Source organism: Centruroides sculpturatus, unplaced genomic scaffold (assembly GCF_000671375.1).
Source record: "Centruroides sculpturatus isolate CEXI.00-Female unplaced genomic scaffold, Cexi_2.0 scaffold1530, whole genome shotgun sequence".
NCBI classification, from domain to species: Eukaryota; Metazoa; Arthropoda; class Arachnida; order Scorpiones; family Buthidae; genus Centruroides; species Centruroides sculpturatus.
In genome coordinates, this window is record NW_019385833.1 from 102,135 (window position 1) to 129,002 (window position 26,868).

Genomic DNA, 26,868 nt, shown 5'->3' on the forward strand with positions numbered 1-26,868 from the left:
CAAAGGACGCGGACGTCGGACGGCGGGAATTATCGTCCGGCCGCGGGGAAAGCGCCCGCCACCCCCTTCAATTTCTCTGCGTCGCCGCCTCCGGGCGCTCCCGGCGGGAAATTGCCTACCGTCACTGCCGCCAAGTACCCAACTGGCCGCGGCTTCGAGGGAATTTCCAATAAGATCGTTACGCCGGGTTACAATTTTCACCCCATTTTTAATTTATTCGATTTAAAATATACGTTCTCCGTCTGGAATTCGTAGCGGCTTACCCCCGTAAGTCTTACTTTTTCCGGTGGTCGGTATACGGGAAATCCCGGTTAGTGGAAAATTCGGGGGTCGAAACGATTACCCTAGATTTACGTATTTCCGTACAATAGCCGAATGCCACGTAACCCCAGCGATTTACTCGACAAACGGAATACGGCTACTTAAACAAAACGCCATTTTCGTTAATTAATAATAAACCGCCAGCAAACGACAGGCGTCCGGCCAGAACCTGGCGGGTGGACGCGTAGGTTTTATAAAAACTAAAGCGCAATTTATTCTTAAAGTGGCCCAATTATTAGTCCGGGGCCCTACGAGTATCTCGTCTCGAATATCGGTCGTAATACGCGAAATAAGAGAAAAAAAAGGGTAGTCCGCCAGTAAGGTCCGGTCAGTTCTCGGTCTATTATTCTCGGAGGAATTTCCAACTCTTCCGAACTCGTAGGCCAAAACTCCTATATCCCAAAAGTACGGTTGCCAACTACCGAGTCGGAAATACCGTTAACTCCGTCGGTAGGAATATTTTCCAACCCAGTTTTAGTATATAGTTAATCGGGCCCTTCCGCCCCCGAGCTTTCGTCCGTCTAACACCGTTCTCGAGATTAAGGAAAGACTTTTCCTTCCACCCCAATCCGTTGGCAAAGGGCCAAAGAGAAAAACCAAATTACTTTCGGCGAAAAGTACGGGGAAAACGGTCCGTCTTACACTAAGGGAACTCGGGAAACGGACGGAATTAGAAAGAAAAGAGACGACCCGAGAGGACGCTTTACTACTCCTTTCCCGTTGGCTTGGGTCGGACGGCTAAAATAAATATTTCCGTTTCCTACCCGCACTACGGCGGATCGCCCGCCACTAAATCTCCATAATTTTCACGGGGGAACGCAGCGCGTTACACTTTCCCGCCTCTTTTACTCAATTCCATCGTTCTTCTATTAATTAAATTCATTCGTAATTTATCACCACGCCATCCCTTTAACCGAGGAAAAAAGGCCGCCGGCCCGACGGAAGAAGCGGCTCTTTCCCGGGAGACGGGGAGTCACCGCGCGGACCGAACGGGAGTAACGGATGCTCCGGCCCGGAGCGGAAGCCTCGGCGGTCCCACACCGGTCCCCCGTTAGGGTTAACGGAAGAGCCGCCGGCGCCCGTCGAATATCCGGTGGGCCGATGAGATTAGCCCGGGAGCAAAACCGCTTAAAAATAATACGGAAGTGGCGGTTACCGGAAAGTCGTTCTTCCCATTTACCGGATTTAACCGGTCGAGCCATCCCGGGGTAGAAGATACGGGACCGGCATTTGTGGACATTACCGGTTAAAGACGGCGGTTTTCGTCCCGGATATTTCGGCAACCCCTTTATAAAAATGCGCCGTCTTTCCCACCGGCTACGGGCAATTCCTTCGGGCCCGGCAGGGCCAACCCGTCGACTGCCGTTCCCGCCCGCGGGTGACTTTTTAATGGCGGCGGATAGCGAAAGGCCCGATAATTTCCGATAGACGGGAGCCCGGTTCCTTGCCGGCGTCGATCGTCGTCCGTCCGAGGTTCTCCACCTTCCAATACGCTTAGCGTTTATTTACGACGGGCGTTCTCTCCGTGTCCTTAATAATTAACCCGGCGTTTAAATACTGGGTTAACGACTTTTGAGGTTCCAAGTCCGTCGTAACTGGGTATTTCGTCTTCCGCGAATAAACAAATACCACGGGGAAGATCGGAAACCGTCCCTTCCCCACTCCCCATAACCCCGGCTTTTACCGCGCTAATTACCGAGCTTTGGCGCCGAAAATCCAAGGTGGGGGACGGGAGTAAAGGATCGGGTGGCGGGATAAATTCGGGAAATTAGAATAAACCAGGACGTTCCGTTACCGCCAAGTACGGATACCGGAAACTAACCCGGTACGAACAACGTTACCCATACCGTATCGGTGGATGGAAGAATTGCATATTTTTCTCCAAACCCCAATTCGGATCTTGGCCGCGCCTGAAAAATGTAACCGCTCACCAGTCCGGCCGTTTTCCTACGGTGCCTCTACGCGGGGAATCGTAACCCGCGCTCCGCCCCGTTCGTCCGTCCACCCTTAATGCGCCCGTTACCCTAATCGGTGCCCGGGGCCCGGAGTCCTCGGCGTTTCTAAGGGCGGTCAAAAGCGCGTGGTCGGAGGGGCGCGTGCCACGAAAAGGAGCATCCTACCTTCCGCCACTCTCTTCCCATCCCGGACCACCCGCGCCGTCCGGACGTCCCCGCCACCCGCCGAGAATTAAGTAATAGTTGCGCGCCAGCGGGGACCAACGTCCGTCCCGGGTTACTTTCTCTTACTTTTGCGAAATTGGTTACAAGCGGCTACCGCGGACGGCGGAATTCGGGGTTTTCCGGTTGGAGAAGAGGGCGGGCGACCCGCTTCCGACTATTTTAAAAGGACCTGTTTTTTTGTCGCGGGGAGGCGGCGGGTGCGGGAGACGTTCGTTTCCCGGAGTTTAAAAAAACCGACGGTCGTTCCGTCGCCGGCCGTATTTCACGGGATTAGCCGCGGCGATAAAAAGAGCGGTCGTCTCCGGCTTTGTTTGTCGGAAGACAATGAAAAGAGAAAGGAGAGGCGCGGCGCGAAAGAAAGTCGTTCGGTCGAAGCGCGTTTTCTTTTCGGCCACCGGAGGAAAGGAAACTGTTTTTTCTTTTCCTTTCTTCTTCCGGAAATCGAAACTTGGACGTTTTACAAAAGACGAATCCCCGGCGTAATCCGACCAGTTCCTTTTTTCCCCGTTGCTCCCCACCAAGTTTTTATAAACGCCGACTCGCGCCCGTTTCCATAGTAAGAGTTACATGTAAATCTTTCCCGTCCCGCCCATTCTCCGCCCCCCCGAGCCCTATTTTTCCCAGGCGGGAACTTCAGGTGCGGGAGACGACGGACCTAAATCGATGGAATAAACATCGCGCCGTAACGGTAGCCGGGGAGGATTCGGACGTGGCTTTTTAAACCCTCGGATCGTTCCGTACAAGCAATTAAGCGGAGGCGCGAAACATCCTTTAACTAAGAGGGGAATTCGATCTTCCCCGGACCTTAGGAAACAGAAAGGCCGACAACTCTCCGCCGGAATGAGAACAACGCCATCGACCGGCGGAAGCCGAGATTACGACACAGGAAAACGGATAATTCCCATTCCGCGCAGCTCCGTCTATTTCGTCCCAAGCGCGTTCTTTCCGATTCGGAAAGTAAAGAGAAACTTTCTTCCCGGAATAAACAAACGTCGGAGAATAATCGGCTTTACGGGAGGAAGATAACCGCCGGCGTAAAGGACGATAAACAAATTTTCTTAATAAATAAATTATAAAACCCGCCTAATGGAAGGATAACTTTTAACGGGAGACCAACCCCGACTTAAAAAGTCGGTCGACCAATTTCTCCCAATTATTAATAGGGCCGGGCTTTCGCGCCCTTTCCGCCCGCCAAGAGACGAAAAAATTAAACCGGGGGGACTTTAACCCCGGCAATAACTGGCATTTTCTCCCGTTGGCCGGTAGTCGGACGGAAGAAAAGACGGTTCTTTCTTATTTTCCTCTTCCCCTCGCCACCCTCGGCGGGGGGAGAGGCAAATAAGAAACGGGGGTTCTTATTTGCCTCTTCCGGGGAGGACCACCGGGCTCCCACCCTCTCCGTCCGGCCCCAAAACCAAACTTTTAATTTATTACCGGGACCTTTCTAACAACGGCCTTCCCGTAAACGCTCTCCGCCCTTCCTTAATCTCCGGCTTTTACACCCCAAATACAAAAAGCCCCGATTAATTGTATACCGACTTTGGCTCGGACGCGGCGTTATTTGCGTGGAAAAATTCTCCTCCCCCACGGAGTCCGACTCGACGGTTAACGGGAAGAATACGACGATTTTAACCGCGGTCCGCGTTTTATGGCCGGAAAATAATTTAACGCGGGTTTCCGAATAATTGGCCTTCGACCTCGGCCGAGAATTCCAATTGGACGTTGGGAAGAGCGTAGATGTCGACCACCACCGGACGCATGTTTTAAAATAGAAAAGTACTTTAATACAGAAAACGACAATTTCTTACAGTTACTTCGGTCGACCGCTTTTCGACCGGAACCTGTCTAAAACGGCTTTCTTCTTCTCGCCACCTTCCTTCTTCCCCGCACTTTCTTTCTCCTTTAGCGCTCGCACCACGTGTCTCTGCAAAACATTTACGCAATTAAAACACCTTCAACCGTTAAAAAAGCAAATTGCTAATTCTTCCCCGGGGGAGCGAATAATAATCCGATAAAATGACAGAAATTTTCTAAGTTCCACCGTTTTCGGTTTTTATTAGACCGTTGGGTACGCCCGGTAGAAATTATTATCCCAGGCCCGTCTAATATTATGAAAATAGGAAAACGGTTCCCGCCACTACCCGTTAATTAGTACCGCGTACCGTACATTTAAACGTCGTACCCGTTAATTCGGAGGTAAGAAAATCGTATGGCCGTAAGCGAAAATTATGGGTAAGGAATTTTTTCTCAACAAAATTAAATAGGTAAGCGCGCATTTTCGGGGTAACCACTGTCCGCGGCGGAATCGTCGTATTATCTTTATACCTAGGTCGGAATTTTCTGCTTATAACTACCGTTTACGCCTCTGATAATTCTTTAAATATTACGTAATTTAGGCTATGTAATTAATCGGGACCTCCCGCCCCTAAGGTTCCCGTATCCGGTCTCGTCTTTCGTCTATCTCACTCCGTTCCGGAGACGGAGGAAGGACGGACGACGGCGTAAATTTATAAGTCTACAAATTTTTTCAGTTGTAGCCCAATAAAAGCGTATATTTTTTGGATGGGATCTCCGACTCCGTTTTCGCCACTCGACCTACGAGAAGCTTGGAAAAATTAGCCAAATTTAGGCCACGCGGACAGACGAGGGCTAATAAGAATCGAATTTTTCGCTTTTTGTCATTTTATTGCCAACTTAAACATTATTATCTGAAAATATCCGCGCGGTAACGGGATGGCCGATAGGTTACGGATGGGCCTAACTCGGCCAAAGTTCCGTAATTCCGAACGTCGTTTACCTCCGGTCGATCGGGCTGGGTGGGAGAACCTTTCCGTAAGTGCCACGCCGCGGTTAATTAAACGGACGGCGTCTAAAATAAGTTATTTCGGATGTTTACTGGCAAAAAATTTCTCGTATGGCCTAAATACGTAAAAACGTTTCGTCGGCCTAACTCGGTCGAAAAGGAGCCAAAACGACCCAAGTCCCTTTCCGCCCATAACCCGAGATATCTCGGGCAAGTTACATAGCGTTACATAAAACGTGGTCCTTAATTAATCAATTAATTAATTAATTCTTCGTCGCGCGTAAAGCTGGCTTAAAATCCGTAGAATATTTACATTCGTCACCTTTGAAATACGTTGTTTCCCGAAAGGGTTTTGGCAAATGTTTTCGTTATTTTGTATCGGAAGAAAGCTTCCGATCTCCGAATTTTTATAATAATACCCGGATAATTTAATCCGTACCGGTTGGTGATAAATTCTAAGTTTTATCGCCGCATTTTTATATAAAGCGCTAACTCGCCTATCCGTTTTTTCGTTCGACTATCTCGTGGTTAAACGATCGATACTAAAGAAAAATTTTGCCCGGGTACGCGGTCGCTTTCCCCACCCACCGTTTTAGATATAGAAAAGAAAATCTCACCGTCATTAAACGCGGATAACCTTGAAAAGACGAGTGTTCTCGGTGCTAATTTATCCCGGGCAAATGTTTCTTAGTTACATTTACTTTCTGTAAAAGGTTGGAAATTAGGGACTGCGTACGTTCGTATTCGTTATACGCGACGTAGGAAGTAAATGTTTTGTATTCGGCGTATCGCCACATTTCTTTCGTCTAAATTTTATTTCCTTCAAACTTTTGCGGGAGAAAAACTGTATTTAAAGAGAATAGTAAGTCTACGTCACCGCTTTGTTGGTCGGATAGCGCGACGTTTCCGGCAAATAATAAATCGATGTAAAAAGTTCTTATTAAAATTTATAACTATTGTTTTCCGAGATGTCATCAATTTTCTCGTTAAACAGATCCGACGCATTTTTCCTTTCCATTTTTAAAATGTTTCGCTTATATGCATTTATAATCTCTCCCAAATCTGGACTATTTACATTGTATCGACTACTTACGCGGACGGAAGTTGTTCGTTAGCATAATTTCCTGGAATTTTTCTCGGTATTTACATAAAATGAAAAATATGCTAACAAATCATATATATATATAGACTAAGGCAATAATATTACTTTTAAATGAAATACTTTAGATTCAAAATCGAACCGTCGTTATTTAAACATATTTAAATCTTAATGGTAGTAATTCTCTGCTTTGTTTGTCTAAAATCTTTTCCCAATTTTCGAGACTGCGCTGTTTTCACCGAAATACTTAATGGTGAAATCACTAAAACTGCCACCACCGGCGATATTCCGCCGAAACCGAATTACCAACGGAACGAATCTACGGGTTAGGGCACCGAATGACGCGTTATACTAAAGTGGAGAAACTTATTGATCGCCCCCTTCCCCTAGAATAATTTTCGTTATAAACACTGAAAAAAGAATCTACACCGGAAAATTCTTCTACCATCTTCCAATATTTATTGTATTTTTGTAACGTTTTTGGTTATCCTTTCGAATAGGTTACACATTTTTAGTCGCCAACTTACAGTCTGTTAATTATCTATAAGTACGCTTAATTTTTTGGGTATAGAAAAATCTGTTAACATTTTTTAACTTAGAAAGTCATTTATTACACACAATTCGCTGATACTACACAAATTTTTAGCGATATAAAACGATAATTAACACATTAAGATAAAATTTCTAAAATTTTGAATTTTTTTACCGTTAAGAAATTATAAGCGCATCCCAGATATTTACAATATTTGTTGCAGCTTCATTTTAGTTAATTATATTGACGGTAGACGGTGATAAACGTTACTTCTATCAACTGGCAGCATTTTTTACTTCCGTTCCAGTAACATTTAATTAAGATGCTGGTGGAACAACATTAACACAAGCGAAATCGTCAAAATTCATTCCCTTAGACGGCTTGGAGGTTCTACAAAGTGGTTAAGGTACAGTACATAGCAGCTGCAATAAATAGATCAGTTAATGCTGTACAAAATGTTTTTACGAAAAAAAATTATGGAAAAGTCAGGCGTCCGGGAAGATACGCTAAACTGACATCACCCGACAAAAGACAGGTTTTCGAGCTGTTAACGGATGATGGAGTACCACAAGATAAATTGCGGCACAGCTCCCTGTCGAGGTAGCTCGTGTAACTGTATGGAAATGCGCGAAAGAAAATAAGAATATTAAACACTTAAAGACGAAATCAAAGCCAAAATTAACAATGGCATAAAGAAGCTAGAAAAGATTGGGCCGAGAAAAATGTCGTGGACATCCGAATGGAGAATTGTTTTTTTCAGACGAAAAGAAGAGGAATTTAGTTGATCCCGATGGATTTTCATATTATTCACACGATCTGCAGAAGAGGGAAGAACCGCCAACCAATAGGCAATACGGCCAGGATCTGTGACGGTGCGGGCGGCGTTGGGCTGGAATGGCAAAACAGCCATTGTAATTATACGTGGAAATACGAATTCTCAAATATACCGGGAACTGCTCTACAATAACCTAATCACATTTGGACCAATTATAGGAGGAAACAATTAAGAATTTCAGGGGGACGATGCTCCAATTCCCAACTCCAAGTCCACACGCATCGATGGTTTTTAAATAAAAAAATCAGCGTGATCGATTGCCCCTTTAGAAGTCTAGACATAAATCCAACAGAAAATCTGTGGGGCATTTTAACCAGAACAGCCTATAAAGAAAACAGGCGATATCGAATGAACTTAAAATTGCAATAATGAATGTCTGGGACTCAATCACGCTTTAACATTTACAAAAACTCATTGATTCAGATAATGCATTTAGTCTTAATTTAATGAAGCTAAAGGGGGACCAACTGATTACTAAAATCACTTTAAATGTAAATTTTAACTAACGTACTTATAATTTCTTAACAGTAAAAAATTCAGAATTTTAGAAATTTTATCTTCATTTTGTTAATTATCGTTTTATATCGCTAAACATTTGCGTAGTATCAGCAAATTGTAATTAATGATTTTTCAAGTTTGATTTTAAAAATGTTAACAGTTTTTTTCAGACTGCAAAAAATTAATTGTAGTTATAATTAATTAACAGACTGTACTAGCTGCACCATGTGAGGATGAAAGTGCTACGTACTGAAATATTTACTTAAAATTTTCTTTTGACTTTCTTGCAAATTTGTATCATTTATTCACAAACTAGAAATCACACATATTTTAATAAATGCAAAAATTCGTAAAACTTAATTAGTTTTTGCATTTAATTATAAATAATAAATTGTAATATAATATAGATTAAGAATGTAGCGGCATTATCCTGTCAAGAACGAAATGAGGGATGTTTTATTAATAGATGAGTATTCTTATTAATATTTAATTATGTCATATTAGTGGGAAAGCTGATAAATAAAAAACAAACGAATCAATTAATCATAACATTTACCGTTTGGTTGAAAAAGGTCATTAGCCAATGGAAAAAGAAAAATAACCCGGCAATATTTAAAATTAAGCTGCTAATAGGAATACAAAGAATGACAAACTGCGCTAATTATTAAGGCATTTAGAAAAATATCTTACTTAAAATGAAATAATTCTCTAATAAGCAAAAAGATCATGGGTAAATTACAATTTTTTTTATTTATATGTTAATCCCATAGATTATATGTAAATTTTATGGAGAAGACGACTCTAAAAGAATAATAATAAAGTAAGAAAAGTGGGAAAAGCTGTAAAATCAATTTACAAAATATAAATGTTTGTATTTGCAATGCATATATTTATTTCTAGTTGTGGTACGGCTACCCGTAAAAAGTGTCTTTAAACTCTAGGAACCGTTTTTATCAGTAACGACGAAAGTGAAAATTTACAGAGAAGACAATTTTCTAATTTCAATATTGGAATTCTCTTCAAATTCCAAACTTTGAATAATTTTAAAAATGTGTCATCACCGACCCAGTAAGGTTTGGGACGATATAGTATCCGACATCGCTGGGTCAGTGATGATACACCCCAATGTTTAATCAAACGTTCAATTCTGTAACTTCAAATCATTAACAACAAAATTTATCATATAACGAAGTAGATTTATAATTTATTGTAAGTTAAATGCTATAAAATGTATTAATAAAAGAATAATATGTATTTAAATATGATCTCTCATTTATACCGCACGTTGTTATCTAGCAAACTAATAGCTTTCAAATTCCTCCATTTTAAAATACAGTAATTGCTCATTTTATGTTTATTATTTTTACAAAAGCTGGCATTAATAAACATTTCAAAATCAATAACAAAAAATCAAAAAGGTGACAAAAGATGATGAACGACAAAAACAAAAGCATAATATGTCTGCAGAGTTATTATGATTGTTAACAAATTTAATGATATTTTGGGGAAAAAATTAGTAACTCGTTTGATGTCCCGAAACCATGTTTTTATATTATATTTTGTAGCATTATGAGTAATTATAATATAACTTATATTTCAATTCTTCCTTAATTTCATTATAGTGAAAAGCAAAAGTTTTCACTATAATGAAATTAAAGTTTTACTAATATATTTGTATTTAAACAATAAATTAAAAATGTCATCTAATGTAGTGACAATGCCACTTCTTCGGCCAAAAAGAAAGCGGAAAAATCACTTACTATTAAGGAAAAAATGGAAATGATTCAATGTACCCAATCACAGGAGTGACATTCTGGTGTGTATAATGCATTAAAGTTGGCATGGTGTACAGTTTCAACAATAGTAACCAATTCAGATAAGATAAAGCATGTATGGAAACTACTAATGCAAATATTTCAAAAACATCACAAAGGCATGAAGTAATAAAAAACAGAAAAAAATATTATTAGTGCTATGAATTGATGATATGAATCAAAAGAACTTTCCTGTAACTCAAGCAGTAATCATGAATAAGTCCTTCTTTAAGAAATAAATGAAGAGGCTGGTGATAAATAATTATTTGTGACAAGTAGGGGTTTTTTTTTTGTTTCAAAAACTGTAAACAAATTCTATGTTAAAATTTGCAGAGAATCAGAATATTACTTCAGCAAATGAATATCTGACTGAATTTCAGAAAATAATTAATGAAGTTAGATACATTCCTGACTTGGTTTTAATGTGGATGAGACAGTCTTGTACTGAAGAAGTTGCCTAGTAAGACATCCACAGTTTACAATGAGAAATGTAGTCCTAGTATTAAAGCTGGTAAAGACCAACTTATGTTGCTGGTGGATGGTCACATTCAAACTAAAAACCACTTTTGGTATATTGTATAGATGCACCTTGTGTTATGAAAGGCATTGATATGATTTGTTTGCCTGTGGTCTGGAGTTTTAATAAAAAAGCATGAATAACTCAGACAATTTTTATTAAATTGTACTCTTCATACTTTTGTCCACAGATGGCAAAATTTTGTGCTGCAAATAACTTGCCTAATAAAATTGTTTTAGTCTTTGATAATAGTCCTGGGCATCCAACAATCCTTGAAGATTTATATACTGATACCTTGAATCTTAAAGTGATGTATTTGCTACCCAATATTATGTTCCTTTTGCAGCCAATGGACTGGGGGGGTGTCATTACACCCCCTCCAAGTATATTACATAAGGACAACCTTCAGAGGTATTGTTGAGGAAGTGCGGGCATCTCATTGTTTATCTGTGACAGAATACTACAAGTCCTTTAATATTCTTAAGAGCATAACAAACATTTCAGCAGCTGGAAAGAAGAGTTATAATCGTATGTGAATGATGTCTGGTGGAAACTGTGGCCTTATGCAGTTTCTGACTTTTCTGGATTCAAGCCTGTTTCAGATGGAGTTGATTATGTATGTAGAATAGTCAAGAATTTTGACATTGATGATGCCAATCAGTTTTTAGAAAGTCACTGAAAGTTACTTTGAAAAGAAGATTGAAGAGCTGGCAGCACAATTTACTAGAGAGGATAGTGAAGAGGACAAATAAATTCAGGAAATGATACTATTCAGGCTCTCACCACAGAGATACTTAAAGAAGCTTTAATATAGATACAAACAAAGAGATTCATATGCATGAATCTCTTTGTGACTTTGTGATCATGACTTGGAATGCAATTTTTCTATTGAAAGAGCTGTAACAATGTTCCTTTCAAAATATTTTATAACAGGCCCAACAGACATCCTTACTGAAGTTCTTAACCAGAAAAACCACAAAGCCTGACAATCAAAATGATCAACCAGGCCCGTTTCATTAAGGCTTCATTATGCCACTATTTTGAATGTTTTTGACTTTTAATTTATAACTTTTGTCTTGTTTTATTTATAATTATTATTTATATAAAATAATTATAAAGTAGCCATAAATTTTTATTAAATTGAAAATTTTTTAACTTTTGGTAGTAAATTTTCATACTAAAGGAACTAGTCTCATTTATGTAGTATTATAATTTTGATTTTATGAGCTCCATGATGGCTTTTCTTTTCCACCAGACTTATTACATCATCAATTCGAAACAGAACAATCTAGAAAATCACATTTTCATTTTCTAAAGTATGCATTCTGGACTTCAAAATGGACTGCATACTCTAGAACAGGGCTTCTTAAACTTTCTTTATTCACGACCCCATTTATGATTGTGATTGTTTTTGCGACCCCTCTCCCCCAAAATATATATATGTCGTATTATTTTGCAGTCGTAGTCGTAAGGTCGAGTGTAGGTTGAACAAGACAAAGAAAATTGGAGACCATAAAATAACACGTCCGTNACTAGTTCACACTACAATCAGTGTTGCTGAATCATTGTCTCTCTGCAACAGAAGTGACACAAAGCGCAACTCACGAAACCTATGACACAAAGCGTGCCATTTTCAAACTCTCACAAATTATTTTCAATATTTTGCATTAAAATCTCGCGACCCCAAGATTTCTCTAAGCGACCCCAAATGGGGTCGCGACCCATAGTTTAAGAAGCCCTGCTCTAGAAAATAAAAGTGTGGTTTTCTAAAGATTGTCCTGTTTCTAATTGATGATGTAATAAGTCTGGTGGAAAAGAAAAGCCGTCACAGAGCTCGTAAAATTGAATACAAGACTAGACAAGAGGCATATTACAGAACTCATTACAATTTTGCCTCAATTTACAAAGAACTCCTTTATGAACAGTGGGCTGGGAACATAATCACTTTATAAAATGAGGCCTTACTGTATTACTAAAAATTATCAATTAAAATTTATAATCTGAAAATTGAAGATAGTGAATGAAGGTTACAATAATTCAAAACCAGATTGTCCTACATGGACGAAAATATAATATATCATCAAAGATGTAAGAAATTCGACACTGCCTATTTTCTGTGAAACACTATTTTGTGGATACATTTATGTTAAATGTATGCACTACACGTACACTAAAATAATTACATAATAAAAACTTAAACATCAATTCACTGAAAACTTTCATTTTGTAACATAATACCTTCATCCACTATGTCTTCAATTAATAGTTATAATGATAAATCGAAATTCTTTTATTTACTACTTGTTAATTAATACGTCTCATCCAGAGAATGTTAACAGTACCTTGGGCCCTAAGCAAAAGGTGAATTTAAGCTCCTCCTCCATATAACCTACTCAATTACTACTCATAACTAAATTTTGAGATAAACTAAAATAGATAGTAAATGCAACTGCTTATCAATTTTTCATTTGCATTTGAAAATTATATATTTATAATATATCATCATAAACAGATAAGGATCATATCAGAAAATGTACCAATACTTTTGAGTTTTTGATAGGCGAATTCTCTTATTGTTCATCAACAAAAAACCTTTTTGGTAATTTCCACCTCAATAGATAATATTGCAAGTGAAATCAAACAAGTCTGTTCCATTGTGCTACACATGTAGTTTTCACTCTATTTAAAGCTAAAAGCAACCTTACTCAACTTGTCTTACTTGTTGGGACCAAATGGTTAATGCATAGCAAAATGAACAAGTTTGAGAATTCTAATTTGCAGTCTTTGATGAGCTTGTACAATTTGAATCTGACTGGGTTAGAAGTTAAAAATTGCAATAAGTTCATACTGAAACCTCTTTCCTAAGTCATTTTTTAAAATAGTTTTAAAAAATCAGACTTTACTAAAGTTTTTTATTTTTATTTTAAACTCTTTCCACCCCATAGAAACTATAAAGCCTTTTTTTGACCCCACAGTGGTGAGGGACAAGGCCTAACATATCCTAGAAGGACCATCCCTTTTCCCTTTGAGGTTTTTGATCCATGCCAAATTCACTAGAGTGGTAGGTTGGCACCTTAACCATTCAGCCATCTCTCTCTGTTGGGCTACATCTTCCAAGGCTGTCAGTCTCCATTTCCCGGATCCAAGACATAAACCTAGTTTGTCTAACAGTTAAAATGATTCTGATCTCATCCTCCTTTACTGTGTGCTATTGCCAAATTAAATTATACGATAATTCTAAGCAGTCATCCTATGCTATGTTTTCCATTTTGATAAAGTTCTTGTGAAGTACAGTCAATATTATTTTCATTGTTGTGTAACAAAAATTAAAAAAAAAATAATAATAATAATTGTAATTTCCTTTTCTGTAATTCAGAATTCTTCTTCTAGAAAAAAAAAATCTGGAAGTTATTCATAATACCAATTCAATGATTATTCAATATTATCAGGCCACCTTCAGAAAAAACTGTTTTTATTTAACCCTGGGCTAGTGCAGTGGGGTGTTTCGCCACCCCCAACGTTTTAAAAGTTGCACTATTCATAGATTTCGCAAGAAATATTTGTGTCCTCTTCAGTAGCTTCATGATTTTATGTATAGAGCATGCTCAGAAATTACTACGATGCTGCAGAAATTCCAGTAAGAGAAAAACAACAGTTTTCAGTAGGGTGTCCAAACACCCCACAGTATTAATTACGTTTTTTTTAAATTTTACAAATATTTATTTAGTTTTTTTTATTTTAAAAATAACTATAATGTGACCACATTTATTATTTATAATATAGATATAATAATCAATGTGAATAAAAATAATTTAAGTTTATTTTAATTCAAAATGGCTGACTTTCATAAACACATTGAGAAAATACCAAACATAGCAAGTTGCTTGTCATTTGCACTGAGTGCCAAAGTGCAATGTCAGCTATTGAATCAAAGTGACAAAAATGCTTAAAAAACAATTTAGATTTTTACTATTGGTTTAATAATAAGATCTAATGTAATGAGTTTTGATAAATGTTGTTTTTTATTTTCGTGGATTTATGTACTAATATAATATGTAATCATACCTGAATATAATCATATGTATAATGACACATGCCTTTACCAAATAAATGAGTAAATCTTTATGAATTTTTACTTACATGGTTTATAGACCCAAAAAAATGTTGGGGTGGACAAACGCCCCACTGCACTAATGACGAAAAAAAACTCAGTGCACTAATGCAGGGTTAATGTGTAAATCCAACATATTTCTTTTAAACTAATAAAATAATTTCAGAGTTGTTTCATTATAACAGGAGATAAGATAAATAAAGTATAAGCCAATTATATCCATTAACCAAATAACAAAGTATAAATTAAAATATTATCTGATATCAATATTAAGACAGTAAGTGGATTCATAAAAATATTGTTTATTTATATTAAAGTTTTAATCATATTTTAATACCAAACATATACAGTGGTGACTCGTATAACATACTTAATCCATTCCAGGTGCACGTCCGTTAAGTGAAAAGTCCGTTATACAAAACACATTTTCTCATAGAAATACATGTTAAAACATATAATTCGTTCCGCAGCATAAAATAACCGTAATGTACCATTAAAAAATGAAAATGGAGCAGTCACCAATTATGCTGGGTAGTCAGATGTTGCGAGGAGGAGGTGGAGGAACACTTTCTTCACACATTCATACAGATACAGACATTTTACACATTGCAGCGGGTCTCTTTTTATTGTTTTTTAATTGGAGTCAGATTCAGGAGAGCCTACCGGAGCTTGCAGGGTCAACTCCTCTTGTTCCATCCTTTGTTTCTTGACAGCTGGTATCTTGAAAAACATGTCCAAGGTGGTCTCTCTGTTCTTCAACACCTGTCGGAAATGACGGGCAAGAGTGTCATTGTAGAGATCATTGTTCCTGTTGGCCTCGGCTCTGTTTGGATAATGAGTGTTGGTAAACTCCTGAACATCTCCCCATTTGACAAGGAAGTTTTTGTCAACTTTCACTCCTTCTGATGATTTCTGGCTTTGTTTCAATTGAAATCACCTTTCTGTTTTTTTAGAAGCCATGTTTTTGCACAACACTTGAATAAATGTAAATACCCTGCACTGAGGTGATGTATGTAATAAACAAGGGAGCAAGCCAAATCCCAACGGGAGCTCTGTACTTCAGATATATTAATAATATATTCTAATAATACTAATATATTCTAAAAGTAGTAGATTGTCATTGGCAACAGCAAAAGAGTGGAACCATCATTTGAAACTTGTTTGCCTCACGTAACTGCCGAACGGAAAGTCCGTTGTTCGCAGCCAGTCCGTTGCTCGAGTCACGTAACGGCCAAACAGAAAGTCTGTTGTTTGCAGCATCCATTATTCAAAGTGTAGTTATACGAGGCGCCACTGTATTTCTATTCAAAAACTCAAATAACTGGATATACATAAATTAAGCACCAAAAACAATAAAAAACCTAGCTAGAGTTGTTTATTAACATTTTCTTGCTGGATGTTTGGTTTTTTGGTGCTTAATTTAGCTTTTTATTTTTGTTTGCATAATAAGGTAAATTTTTTCTCTGTCTAAAACATTATACAGAACAATGAACATAAAGTTAACAAATTTACATATAAAAATCCAGCAACAAGTTGCTTAACTTTCCTAGCCACATTTCAAACAGCATGTGTGGCATTATCTGTTGATATTTTATTATTAAAAAGTTTTTATTTTTAATTATTATAAAATGACAAAAAACTAAATTTTGAGGGTAGGGATGGGTTTTATAAAAAAAACTGTAAATTGTAATAATGAGTAAAATCAACATTAAGCCTGATCCTACTGGAGATATGTCACTGACCTCTCTTTTTGTCCCCACCCTATCAATCTTTAACTACCAAAATATAATAGCATCAATCCCCTAAATACACAAATCTCTGCAAAACTTTAGAAATTTTCAATAAAAGTATTGGAGTTATTAACCTTTGGAGAGTGAACAAAATTGTGCTACCCACACATACAAACATCCATACAGAAAAAAACTCCTAAATTTTTTTTTGCATTTCTCTATGTATAGAAGTCCTGAGTCCAAAATGTAAAAATCTTGGGGGGATTATTTTTTGATTAAATATCATACTTTCCCTCTGTTATATATAACAGAGCTGGGAAAGTAACAAAAGTTTAAAATAACTGATCAAATCATTTTAGAAGAAACACTTAAGCTAAGTTAAATTCCCAATTACTTTATTATTCTCATTTTATTCAAGTTTGATTTTTATGCCTCGCTTGCCAGGTACATGGCTACATTTTAGGAAATAATCATTCTTTCTATGTTGGTTAGGTTTGAGATGACATAATGTATAACAATTATCATTTCCTTAATATTTTCCTTGTAACACCATAGATTTTCATTTACCTTTCAATCTAATTTATACTTTCTATTTTTCTGTTTTTCCGTGTAAGATATAACTTACGTAAGTAACTGAAGTTAAGGCTATTATACATAAAAAAATTTATTCCAGGTATTGTCAAAACTGTTTAATTTAAAATGCAAACAAAGATTCTTTGTAGGTTACTATAATTGGAATAAAAATTTTGCTATTGAAAGTCACATATTAGATAACTTTAACATCATTAACATTGATGTCCTTGACAAACTTGTTTTTCTTTGTCTATCAAAGTTATCAGATAATCATTGTCACATCTTAATATTTTAATGATATTCATTTTTTTAACATCCTAATATTTTTGAGATAAGGAACAACTTAATTTGAACCACAGATCATTCACTACAGATAAAACATCAGTTTTTTTTCTTCTTTCTATTGTTATCTCTAAATATATGAGCCATAAATTACAAGATATAAAAACATAGGTAATACTTGATCACTTTTATTCGTGACTAAATTCAGCTAGCAGAAAAAAAAACATTCTTATTTTAACTATTAAAAAAAATTATCTTTGTGTCTGCAAATTATTAGTATCTTACATGTAAATAACTGGATTTTTTTAAAAAGAATAATTAGCTCCTAATGCATGAACCTTGTGAGAACAGAATTATTTTTTAATCCGGTTGGAAATAAAAAGAATGAAATTCAGAACTATCAAATGACAAATAGTATATATTAAAGATGGATGCTCTGAATTAGTTTTTAAAGACTATTTATAATTTATTTTGTATACTAGTACATTCTATATATTAACAGGACTTATTATACTGGAATTATGGATGCAGATATTTAGTCTTACAGTTTAAAGATAATGTTCTTTATTAAGTTCACCTGGTGAACTTAATAAAGAACTAGTATACAAATAACTAGAATGTACTAGAATGTAGAATGTACTAGTATACAAAATAAATTATAAATAGTGTTAAAAAAGGACAAAAAGGCATAATAATTAGTTTTTAAAGAGTTTTTCTTTTGTTCTATCATTTAAAATGAAAATATTTATTTAACATAAAAATTTAATTTTGTGGTTTTCTTATCATACAAATATTTAAGTCAAGAATTGTAACATTTTTTAACATTGACATCTTAAAATGACAAAATTTAATATGCACCAAAATGATGCATATATTAGAGATTTCAAGTTTTAAAATAGGAAATTAACATGTTTAACTATTATTTATTTTTAGCAATATGTCAATTACAGTGTTTTGCAGGCTAAAAATTATATAAACATGTAAAAAACTGAATTTAAATATAAACCAAAAACCTTTTGGTTTTTGTTCATATTGTAATTCCAGTAAGAAAGTATTTTATTTAAAAACTGAATTTGTTAGTAACATTCATTATCTTTAATGGATTAAAGATCAAGAAAAAACAAAAATTATCATGCTGAGCAACAGTTCAAGACAAAGGAAAAGTAATAAGTTCTTTATTGAAAATAATTAGATTCAAATAGTAAAATAATTAATTTACTTAAACAGTGGTGCAACCAGAAATTTCAAATAGGGGACAAAAAGTTTTTGTTGGTTTATTATTATAAAATTACAACTATATTAAAAAAACCACTATACTTAAGTATAAAAATATTGACTCTGTTATAGTTTACTAATCATTTGATCAATATCAAAAAGAAATTGTGGCTGAAAATTAGAGTTAATGAGAATAGCCTATATTATTAGGAATTCTAATTTAAATCCTCATAAAAAATTCTGTAATGCCTTATTAGACTACACAATTCTTTAGGAAAGCCCAAGTTTGAGCTCCATACAGTTTACTATACCAGCTAATTATGATGACTATTTAACTTGAATAAGTAAGTACGATATTATGCTATCAAATCAGAATTAGGAAGATATACAGATAAAACTTTAATATTTACACAGAAGATTTCAAATCAATTCTTTGAAATATGAGGAACAAGTACATGTGAAATTGCACGAGGTGTACAGAAAAAATATCCAATTGGAACTCTGAATTTAATCAAATTTTAAATAACTTGGTTTCTTTGTTGTTCTTAAAAATGGAAAAAAATCCTACATGCACACAAACATATAAAGGCAATAATAATATGTAACTTTTAAGATGTATACATGAAGTAGAGGAGTTAAAAAATTCTTCTGCCAAATTTCATTCAAGGTATCCCTCTATGTTAAATACAAATAAACCAATGAACTAACCTTTGGTAAATCCAGCTACAATAAATTTGAAGCTGGATATACCAAGGTTTAGTTTATTGGTTTATTTCAGTCTATCCAGTTTTTCCACCTCCTTAAATAAAAATGATCCACCCACATTACGCAGGGTGAGCCACTTCAGACTGACCACTTATTAATAGAATATCTCCCTATAAAATGAAAAGACCAGCACAAAACACAAATGGAATGATTCTTGACTAGAGCAAATCATTCTGTACAATAAGAATATTAACTTCAATCTTAAAAAACGTTCTATTCAACTAACAGTTAAATCAATTCTTTTTGGTTATGGGGAAAATGTGATATAGCAGTTTGCAGAATAAACTGTCACCACCTTTATAAACAATGTTGTTATTCTTTGCAACATTTATTTTTTGATTGTGAAAAATTGTTTGAAATTAGAAAAGCAATAACTTGGTATCATTGGAGATGAGAACGTTAATAATTTTCAAAAATTAGTTTGTTATTTTGTAAACATTTTTTTCAAACATTGTAAAAAGCATTCCAAAAATATCTTAAAACTGTATTAAACACTTTAATACACTTTAATAACACACGTTGTATTATTCTCTAATGTTTTCAGCCATATATAATCGACCTTATTCAGGATAAACTTACAAAATGAATGATGGTCGCATTTGACAGAATGAAAAAAATTTAAAACATTCCAGAATATACAATATATAAAGAAAAATATGAATATATGTGTAAAATGATTTAAAAAATCGTTATCATATGTAATCCCCTCCAGGTATCACTAATACTAAAGGAATAAGTAATTAATAATAATTATAATAAATAGCAACATTTTGACTGAAAATTTGAATAATTTTCTATTATAATTCTTAAACAAATTTTAAATCAATATTAAGTTAAAAGTTTTCCAAACTAAGTTCATTAAATTCTAACAATTAAGTTTTTTCACAATGCCAGTAACATTTAATACAGTCATTTTAATAGTGAGGTTATGGCCAAAGTTTTCATCTGTAAAACATGAACATTGCTTACAAGATTGTGGCACTCGACATTGACATTTTAGAGATAAAAACTTTGGCTGCAACCTCACTAATAACTGTAATAAGTGTTTTGTTTTGATAACTAATGGCATGTCAAGGAGGCCTATCGAGTAGAGACAAGATAATTCAAGTTTCACTCGTTGGAACACATTTTCCGGAAAAGGTCAGTTAGCAAGTCATCCTGGACAAGTTGGGACAGGCATGCCAACTGAAGGAGAACCTGCAGGAGAGCTACTGACTCAGCTCCAGATTGGTGGGCCAACAGATCTAGAACTTATATCTAAGGCAACACGACTGTTGGAATCAGGAGAAACAAGCCTGGCCTAAGACTGTATTGTTAGAAGCAAGCAAGAAATGTTGCTATCTATATATTGTAAATAGTTGTCAAATGAACGGACTTAGTCTGAGTTCAAGAAGTCATAAGGTGTTCTTTCTGACATACCACAAATCCGGAAATCAGAAGGCATGATCCAAAATTCACTTGGCACTTTATTAAAATTGATGAATTTATTATAGTTTTCACAATAATTATGTTTCTTTGTTTAGTTAACTGATGGCAATGCAACACTTGGACGATCTGCCTTGAAGGATGCCTTCTGAGAGGTCATTTTAAGGGTAACTGGCCCCCATTCAGGCATTACAGATATGGAGAAAACTCGGAAAAACTCCATGTGGCCAGTCCATCCTGGCAAGATGCGAACCTACGACCAAACTTCCAGTGTTCAGGGAACAGAACTGCTTGGCCAGTGATAGGCCCACAATAATTATGATTACAAATATTACTTATTAAAAAAAGATCCCAATCTTCTACAAAATATTATAAATACAGGTAACCCCCGTATAACACGGCACTTCTATAGCACGGATTCGCTCTAACACGGTTCGAGAATTGGTACCATCCCCCATATAACACGGTACTTTTATAGCACGGATTCACTCTGACACGGTTCGAGAAAAAACCCTCGTACAACAGGAAATGTAATAAATTTTTACATACTTAAGTAATAATAGTTCACGAAAATTATTATTTTCGTGAACTATTAGTACTTAAGTATGTAAATTTTCTCTTCTCGCCTTCTGTCGATACACGTGGTCCTTCTCGAAACTTGTTTCAATGTTGCCAGATCGCGACGCTTCTGCTTCTGATGTTGCCGAATGTTTTTCCCTTATTCCATACTTGCTTTATTCTTCATAAGTGCTTAGCACCATATAAGGAAATTTATAAAGACCTTTTAACTAGAAGCAAGCAATCTAAAATTACATACATTTTGCAAAAGGTAAAGCATGGATCTGAAGATAATGCAGAAAAATGCTCAGAGGATAAGGATAACTTGCCAAAAAGAAAACGCTCTCGGTTAATTAATAGTGTTTCTAGTGATGACGAAGAAAACATTGTTTAATTTATATTAATATGTATCGCTTAAGAAAATTTTAATAAAGATATTTATCTTAATTATGAAAATATACTAGCATGTTTTTTAATTTTTGGAACCTAACCCTCCTTTTCGTATTAGTTCTTTGTTTCGTATAACACGGATTCGCATAACACGGCAATTTTTTGGAACGTAACTACACTACCGTGTTATACAGGGGTTACCTGTACTCATTCTTTAAATACAGTAGTTCCTTGCTATATTGCGCTTGTGGGGAGACAAAGAAAAAGTGCAATATATCTGACGGTGCGACATAACAGAATATTACAAATTCAGAGTACTAAAAATTACTAAACAGATTATACATGCTACAGAATCTCTATCCTCTATTCTATCATCAGTAAGTGTTTCTGATATAAAATAAACTTAGTTTTTCAATACTAAATTTTATTCGTGGTTATATCATATTAATTGATGTTATTGTAAACGTTGATACCACAAATACTCATTTAGCATTATTTTTCTCTAACAATGACGTTTAAAGACATATACTATCCATATAAAAACAAAATATCAGTTGCAATTTTTTGCATTTTGAATCCTCATAAAAATTTTGTAATGCCTTATTAGACTACACAATTCTTTAGGAAAATCTGAGTTTGAGCTCCATACAGTTTACTATACCATCTAAATTAAACTGAAGACTATTTAACTTGAATAAGTAAGTACGATATTATGCTATCAAATCAGAATTAGGAATTCAAGATATACAAATAAAACTTTAATATTTACACAGAAGATTTTAAATCAACTCAACTTCTTTGAAATATGAGGTACTGTACATGTGCAACTGTGATCTTGATCTTTCCGACAATAATTTAATTAAACTTTCTGAAAAACCTCTTCTTGGACTCAGCAAAAGTCTAAATTATCTCCATTTAAAAAATGCAAGTAATTGTAATATACAGTATTGTATTTCATAATAAATCACTTATTAAAAATTCTTATAATTTATATTACAATTACTTGCATTTTTTAAATTATCTCCATTTAAAAAATGCAAGTAATTGTAATATACAGTATTGTATTTCATAATAAATCACTTATTAAAAATTCTTATAATTTATACAGTTCCAACTCAAATTTTTGTTTTAATTTCCACGACTTTCCCCGACTAACGTTGTACAAATTCCCTGACCCTGATATCCCTTACAGTATGGAACATTTGGCTGGATGGCCAAGAAGTGGTCAAGGTGTCATCTTACCGCTCTGGGGGATCCGGATCAAATCTGGACGAGTTGAATATCCCCAGGAATTTTTCGGGGGGTTCTCTATGGATATGTCAGGTCCCATTGTAGGCCTGGCTGAATCCATAATGGGCTTGCTGTAAGAGGCCCTCTTAGTGCCCACAGGACGGAAAGAGTTAAAGTATGGCACATTCACAAAATAAAACAGCATTTGACTTCCTATTTTGCTTCTACAATTTGTTATTTTTTCTAATTAAAAGTTATATATTTTTTATAATTGCCAAATTATTAAAATTCTATTATTTATCTATTATTAAATTTATTATTAAAATTATGTTTTTCTGTTATTAATCCACAACCATAAATCTACATGGCTTTGAAAAAAAATTATTTTTTTATTATTCATTAACAAATTCTATATAATTCATGTACAAAAGTATATATTTATTAATGATATCTCTTAATAAATTTCTAAAACTTTATAAAATATTAATAAACTGGAAAAAATCAGAAATTGTTTTGTTACACAATCAAAATTATTAAAATGAAAAATGATAAATAATACCACTTAAATGATTTATCATTTTGTGTACTTTATAAATTTTTGGGAAAATTTTGTGTAAGCTTGAGAGAAATTTTGGGTCCTAAAAATATTCTGCACTCCTTTTCATAAGTTGTATTGCACCACATTAATTCTTATTGACTGCAGACAGCTACACTTAGTCAAGCATATTGTCAGCAAAAAATCAACAAGGCAACTAAGGAAGCAAATTCTCTGAATTTTTGACAATTTCTAACAAATTCCCTGACATTCCACAACTTTTCTGAACACTAATGTAAATCCATGACTTTCCAGCTGTGTTGGAACCCTCTTATGTTTTTTAATAGAAATTATTATAAGTAAAGTAATTCAAAATTTTAAAAAATAAATATTCAACATATAATAGAACATCAAAACTTTTTAAATGTCATAAAAATTTTGTAATGCCTTATTAGACTACACAATTCTTTAGGAAAATCTGAGTTTGAGCTCCATACAGTTTACTATACCATCTAAATTAAACTGAAGACTATTTAACTTGAATAAGTAAGTACGATATTATGCTATCAAATCAGAATTAGGAATTNCCACAACTTTTCTGAACACTAATGTAAATCCATGACTTTCCAGCTGTGTTGGAACCCTCTTATGTTTTTTAATAGAAATTATTATAAGTAAAGTAATTCAAAATTTTAAAAAATAAATATTCAACATATAATAGAACATCAAAACTTATAACATTACAGAGTAAAAGTTCTGTAAAAAGCAAAATTACAACTGTATAAAAATTTTAGAACTTTCTGTTCAGAAATAAAGAAATCTTTTCCTTGAACATTACAAGTGAATTCGAAATTTCACACCTTTATGTGAATTGACAGTATTGCTTGTAAATGCAGAGACAGTACTTAAAACCAATAAATAACTTTCAATATCAAAAGCAAATATGAATGATAATTGAACTGTTCACCTGTTTTGCTTATTTAGATCTAGATCAATTTATTGTGTTCACCTGCAGTGGTAGTTTTAAAAAAATGGTAGGAATAAAATATCCTATTTTGTTGCAGAAAGAAATTCAATGTCCAAATCCGCGATATGACGAGGGGCTACTGTATTTATGCGAAATATACACAAAACAGTTTTTGTTTTGTTAATTTAAATGATTCAAGTGTTATTTTGAAAATAAATAAATAATTAATAAATGCTACATTTGTAACCAAATAAATTTTAAAAATGCCCAAGTAAATTTAACTAGATCTTTATCAGTTTTAAAATTATTAAATGTAGTCTTATAAATATATACAATACCCTTTTTTCTTGATCGAGAATTTTGTTTTTCCTTTTAATTAATTTCGCCGAAGACGATTTACCCTTTGTCTTCTTTCGTGGCTCGATATCTATTTTTTGAGGCTTCACATACTAAAATAATAATTTTTGTATTTACTACAAAGTATTTTATTTATTAAAATTATAAGTTTATCAATTTAATTAAAAACATTAATATAAATACAAATAATTTGCTTTGTGATAATGAGAAAAATTTTTATAATTGTATTTTCATTCAAATAAAAAACTTTTTCTTCCAATTAATTAGATTTGCCCTTAAAAGCATAATTCTGTAATTATTAGTGCAATCTTTTCTACATTAACCTTACTTTTACTATTGTCTATTATGAAGACTTACTTCATTAGAATTACTTACATCATAATTTCAACTTATTTTAAAGTTGACTAGCAGAGTAATTTGTTTTTTCTACAAAAATATATTTCATCGATTTTATGGTCATATGACATTAACAACATTTGATAATAAACTATAATTGCTTTAATGGAGTAAAATTACACAAATAATAAGATTAAACAACCACCCTGGTATGCACTTTCAACTTTAATGCTAATCATCTGGCCAGACAACACATTTCATATGTTACAAAGAACATCAAAACTTTTTAAATGTTATTCAATTAATGAGTATTAAGCTTGAAAGCAATTACTGACATGTACAGTACAGTACTTATTTATCTTGTTATTTATTTCATTTCACTCTATTATAAAGTTATATCAATAATTTATTCAATTTAACTTAAATTTTGGAGAGTATTTTATAAAAAGTTTTATATTCTTTTTTCATTATCTTGTATTTGTTATATTATAAAAAAAGTGTAAAAATATGTATATGTTACTGTGAATGACCAATATCTTGTGAATGTCAGCATTCACACAGTTGTTTTGTATATGTACAAAATATTTGTTAAATATCATTATTTCTCACTTACACCGGCAAATGTCGACATTTGGCATGCAACGATGGTGAATGTTGAATAAAAATATTTTTATTACGTTAAGACAAAAATGCAACTTTTTAATATGTCAAAATAGGAGAAAGCTTAAGTAACAGTGCATGTAAATAAACTGTTGAACCTAAAGCGAACAGTACATTCTAAATCATCAAAGAAAATAATAAAATAATAAACTTACACATAAATTATGTGATTAACGTTATACAATCTTATTTATTGCAACTTAAACTGTTATGACACTTTGAATTGCACAAGAGTCCCTTGACTTACAGCTGCATTTATTTGTGGAACACTTCTTTTTGCAATGACAGTGTGTACCCTGCACTTTTCGAAATAGCTGCAGCTGCTTCTCTCAGCAATATTTATTGAGAAGAAATCTCATCTATGGAAAGTAACTTTTCTTTACAAATTACAAACTGATTACATTATTACATGATTAAGAACTGATCTAAGAACTGAATGGTGTTTTTTATTCAGATATCACCGATGCCTTACCGACGACCTGTCATCCTCTGCCACTCGACCTGACAAACCGATCCCCACCTCACGGGATCAAAAGAACAAAAATGCCATCCAGCGACAAAGTGGTTGCCACCAAACCGTTGCCGGGAAAAGAGGTACAACCTTGTCCTACCTCTGGCTATCCACAAACGATTTGGCGACAAACTGTCGCCTCTCTGTCGACATCGGCTTCTCGGGTGTCGTTTCGACCTCCACCAAAGCTTATCTGCACTTGTCGACATACACTGGTAATTGTTTGAATGTATAATAATATAACCAAATATTCGGTCTTTCACAAACGTATTTTGTATGTGTCGACATTCTCTAATTTCAATCTTTCACAGTAACATATATACAGTACTGAAAATCTTTACTATTGGCTACAGGCATCCCAACTCCTGTTGTTCTGTGGATGTTTTTGCTGGTAATTTTGATGTTAAAGGAATTTTGTCATCATCCAAACTATGATTTTACTTCTTTCCTTTATTTTTATGCAAAGGCATTAATAAAATTTGATTCTCACTTTAAGTGAAAATTCGATAATGTAAACTATAATAAATTTTGAATATAAAGTATTCCAAAATGTACTTCCACGCTAAAATAAACTGGAAAAAAACAGTTTTTATTCAAATCTCATGAATAAACAAACTTTCCTTT

The 26,868-nt window shown here is 34.5% G+C and overlaps 1 protein-coding gene across 1 annotated transcript in view; it reads right to left on the reverse strand.

Annotated features, from left to right (window-relative positions):
* Positions 1-4,052: 4,052 nt before the first annotated feature.
* The window catches only part of LOC111642405 (WD repeat-containing protein 46-like), a gene marked incomplete at its 5' end in the record, with an annotated part of 70,679 nt that continues 47,863 nt past the window's right edge, over positions 4,053-26,868 (reverse strand). Inside the window, 2 exons of the mRNA XM_023388753.1 lie at positions 4,053-4,425; positions 24,719-24,829. Coding sequence (XP_023244521.1) covers positions 4,312-4,425; positions 24,719-24,829 — 225 coding nt within the window. The remainder of the gene's footprint in view (positions 4,426-24,718; positions 24,830-26,868) is intronic.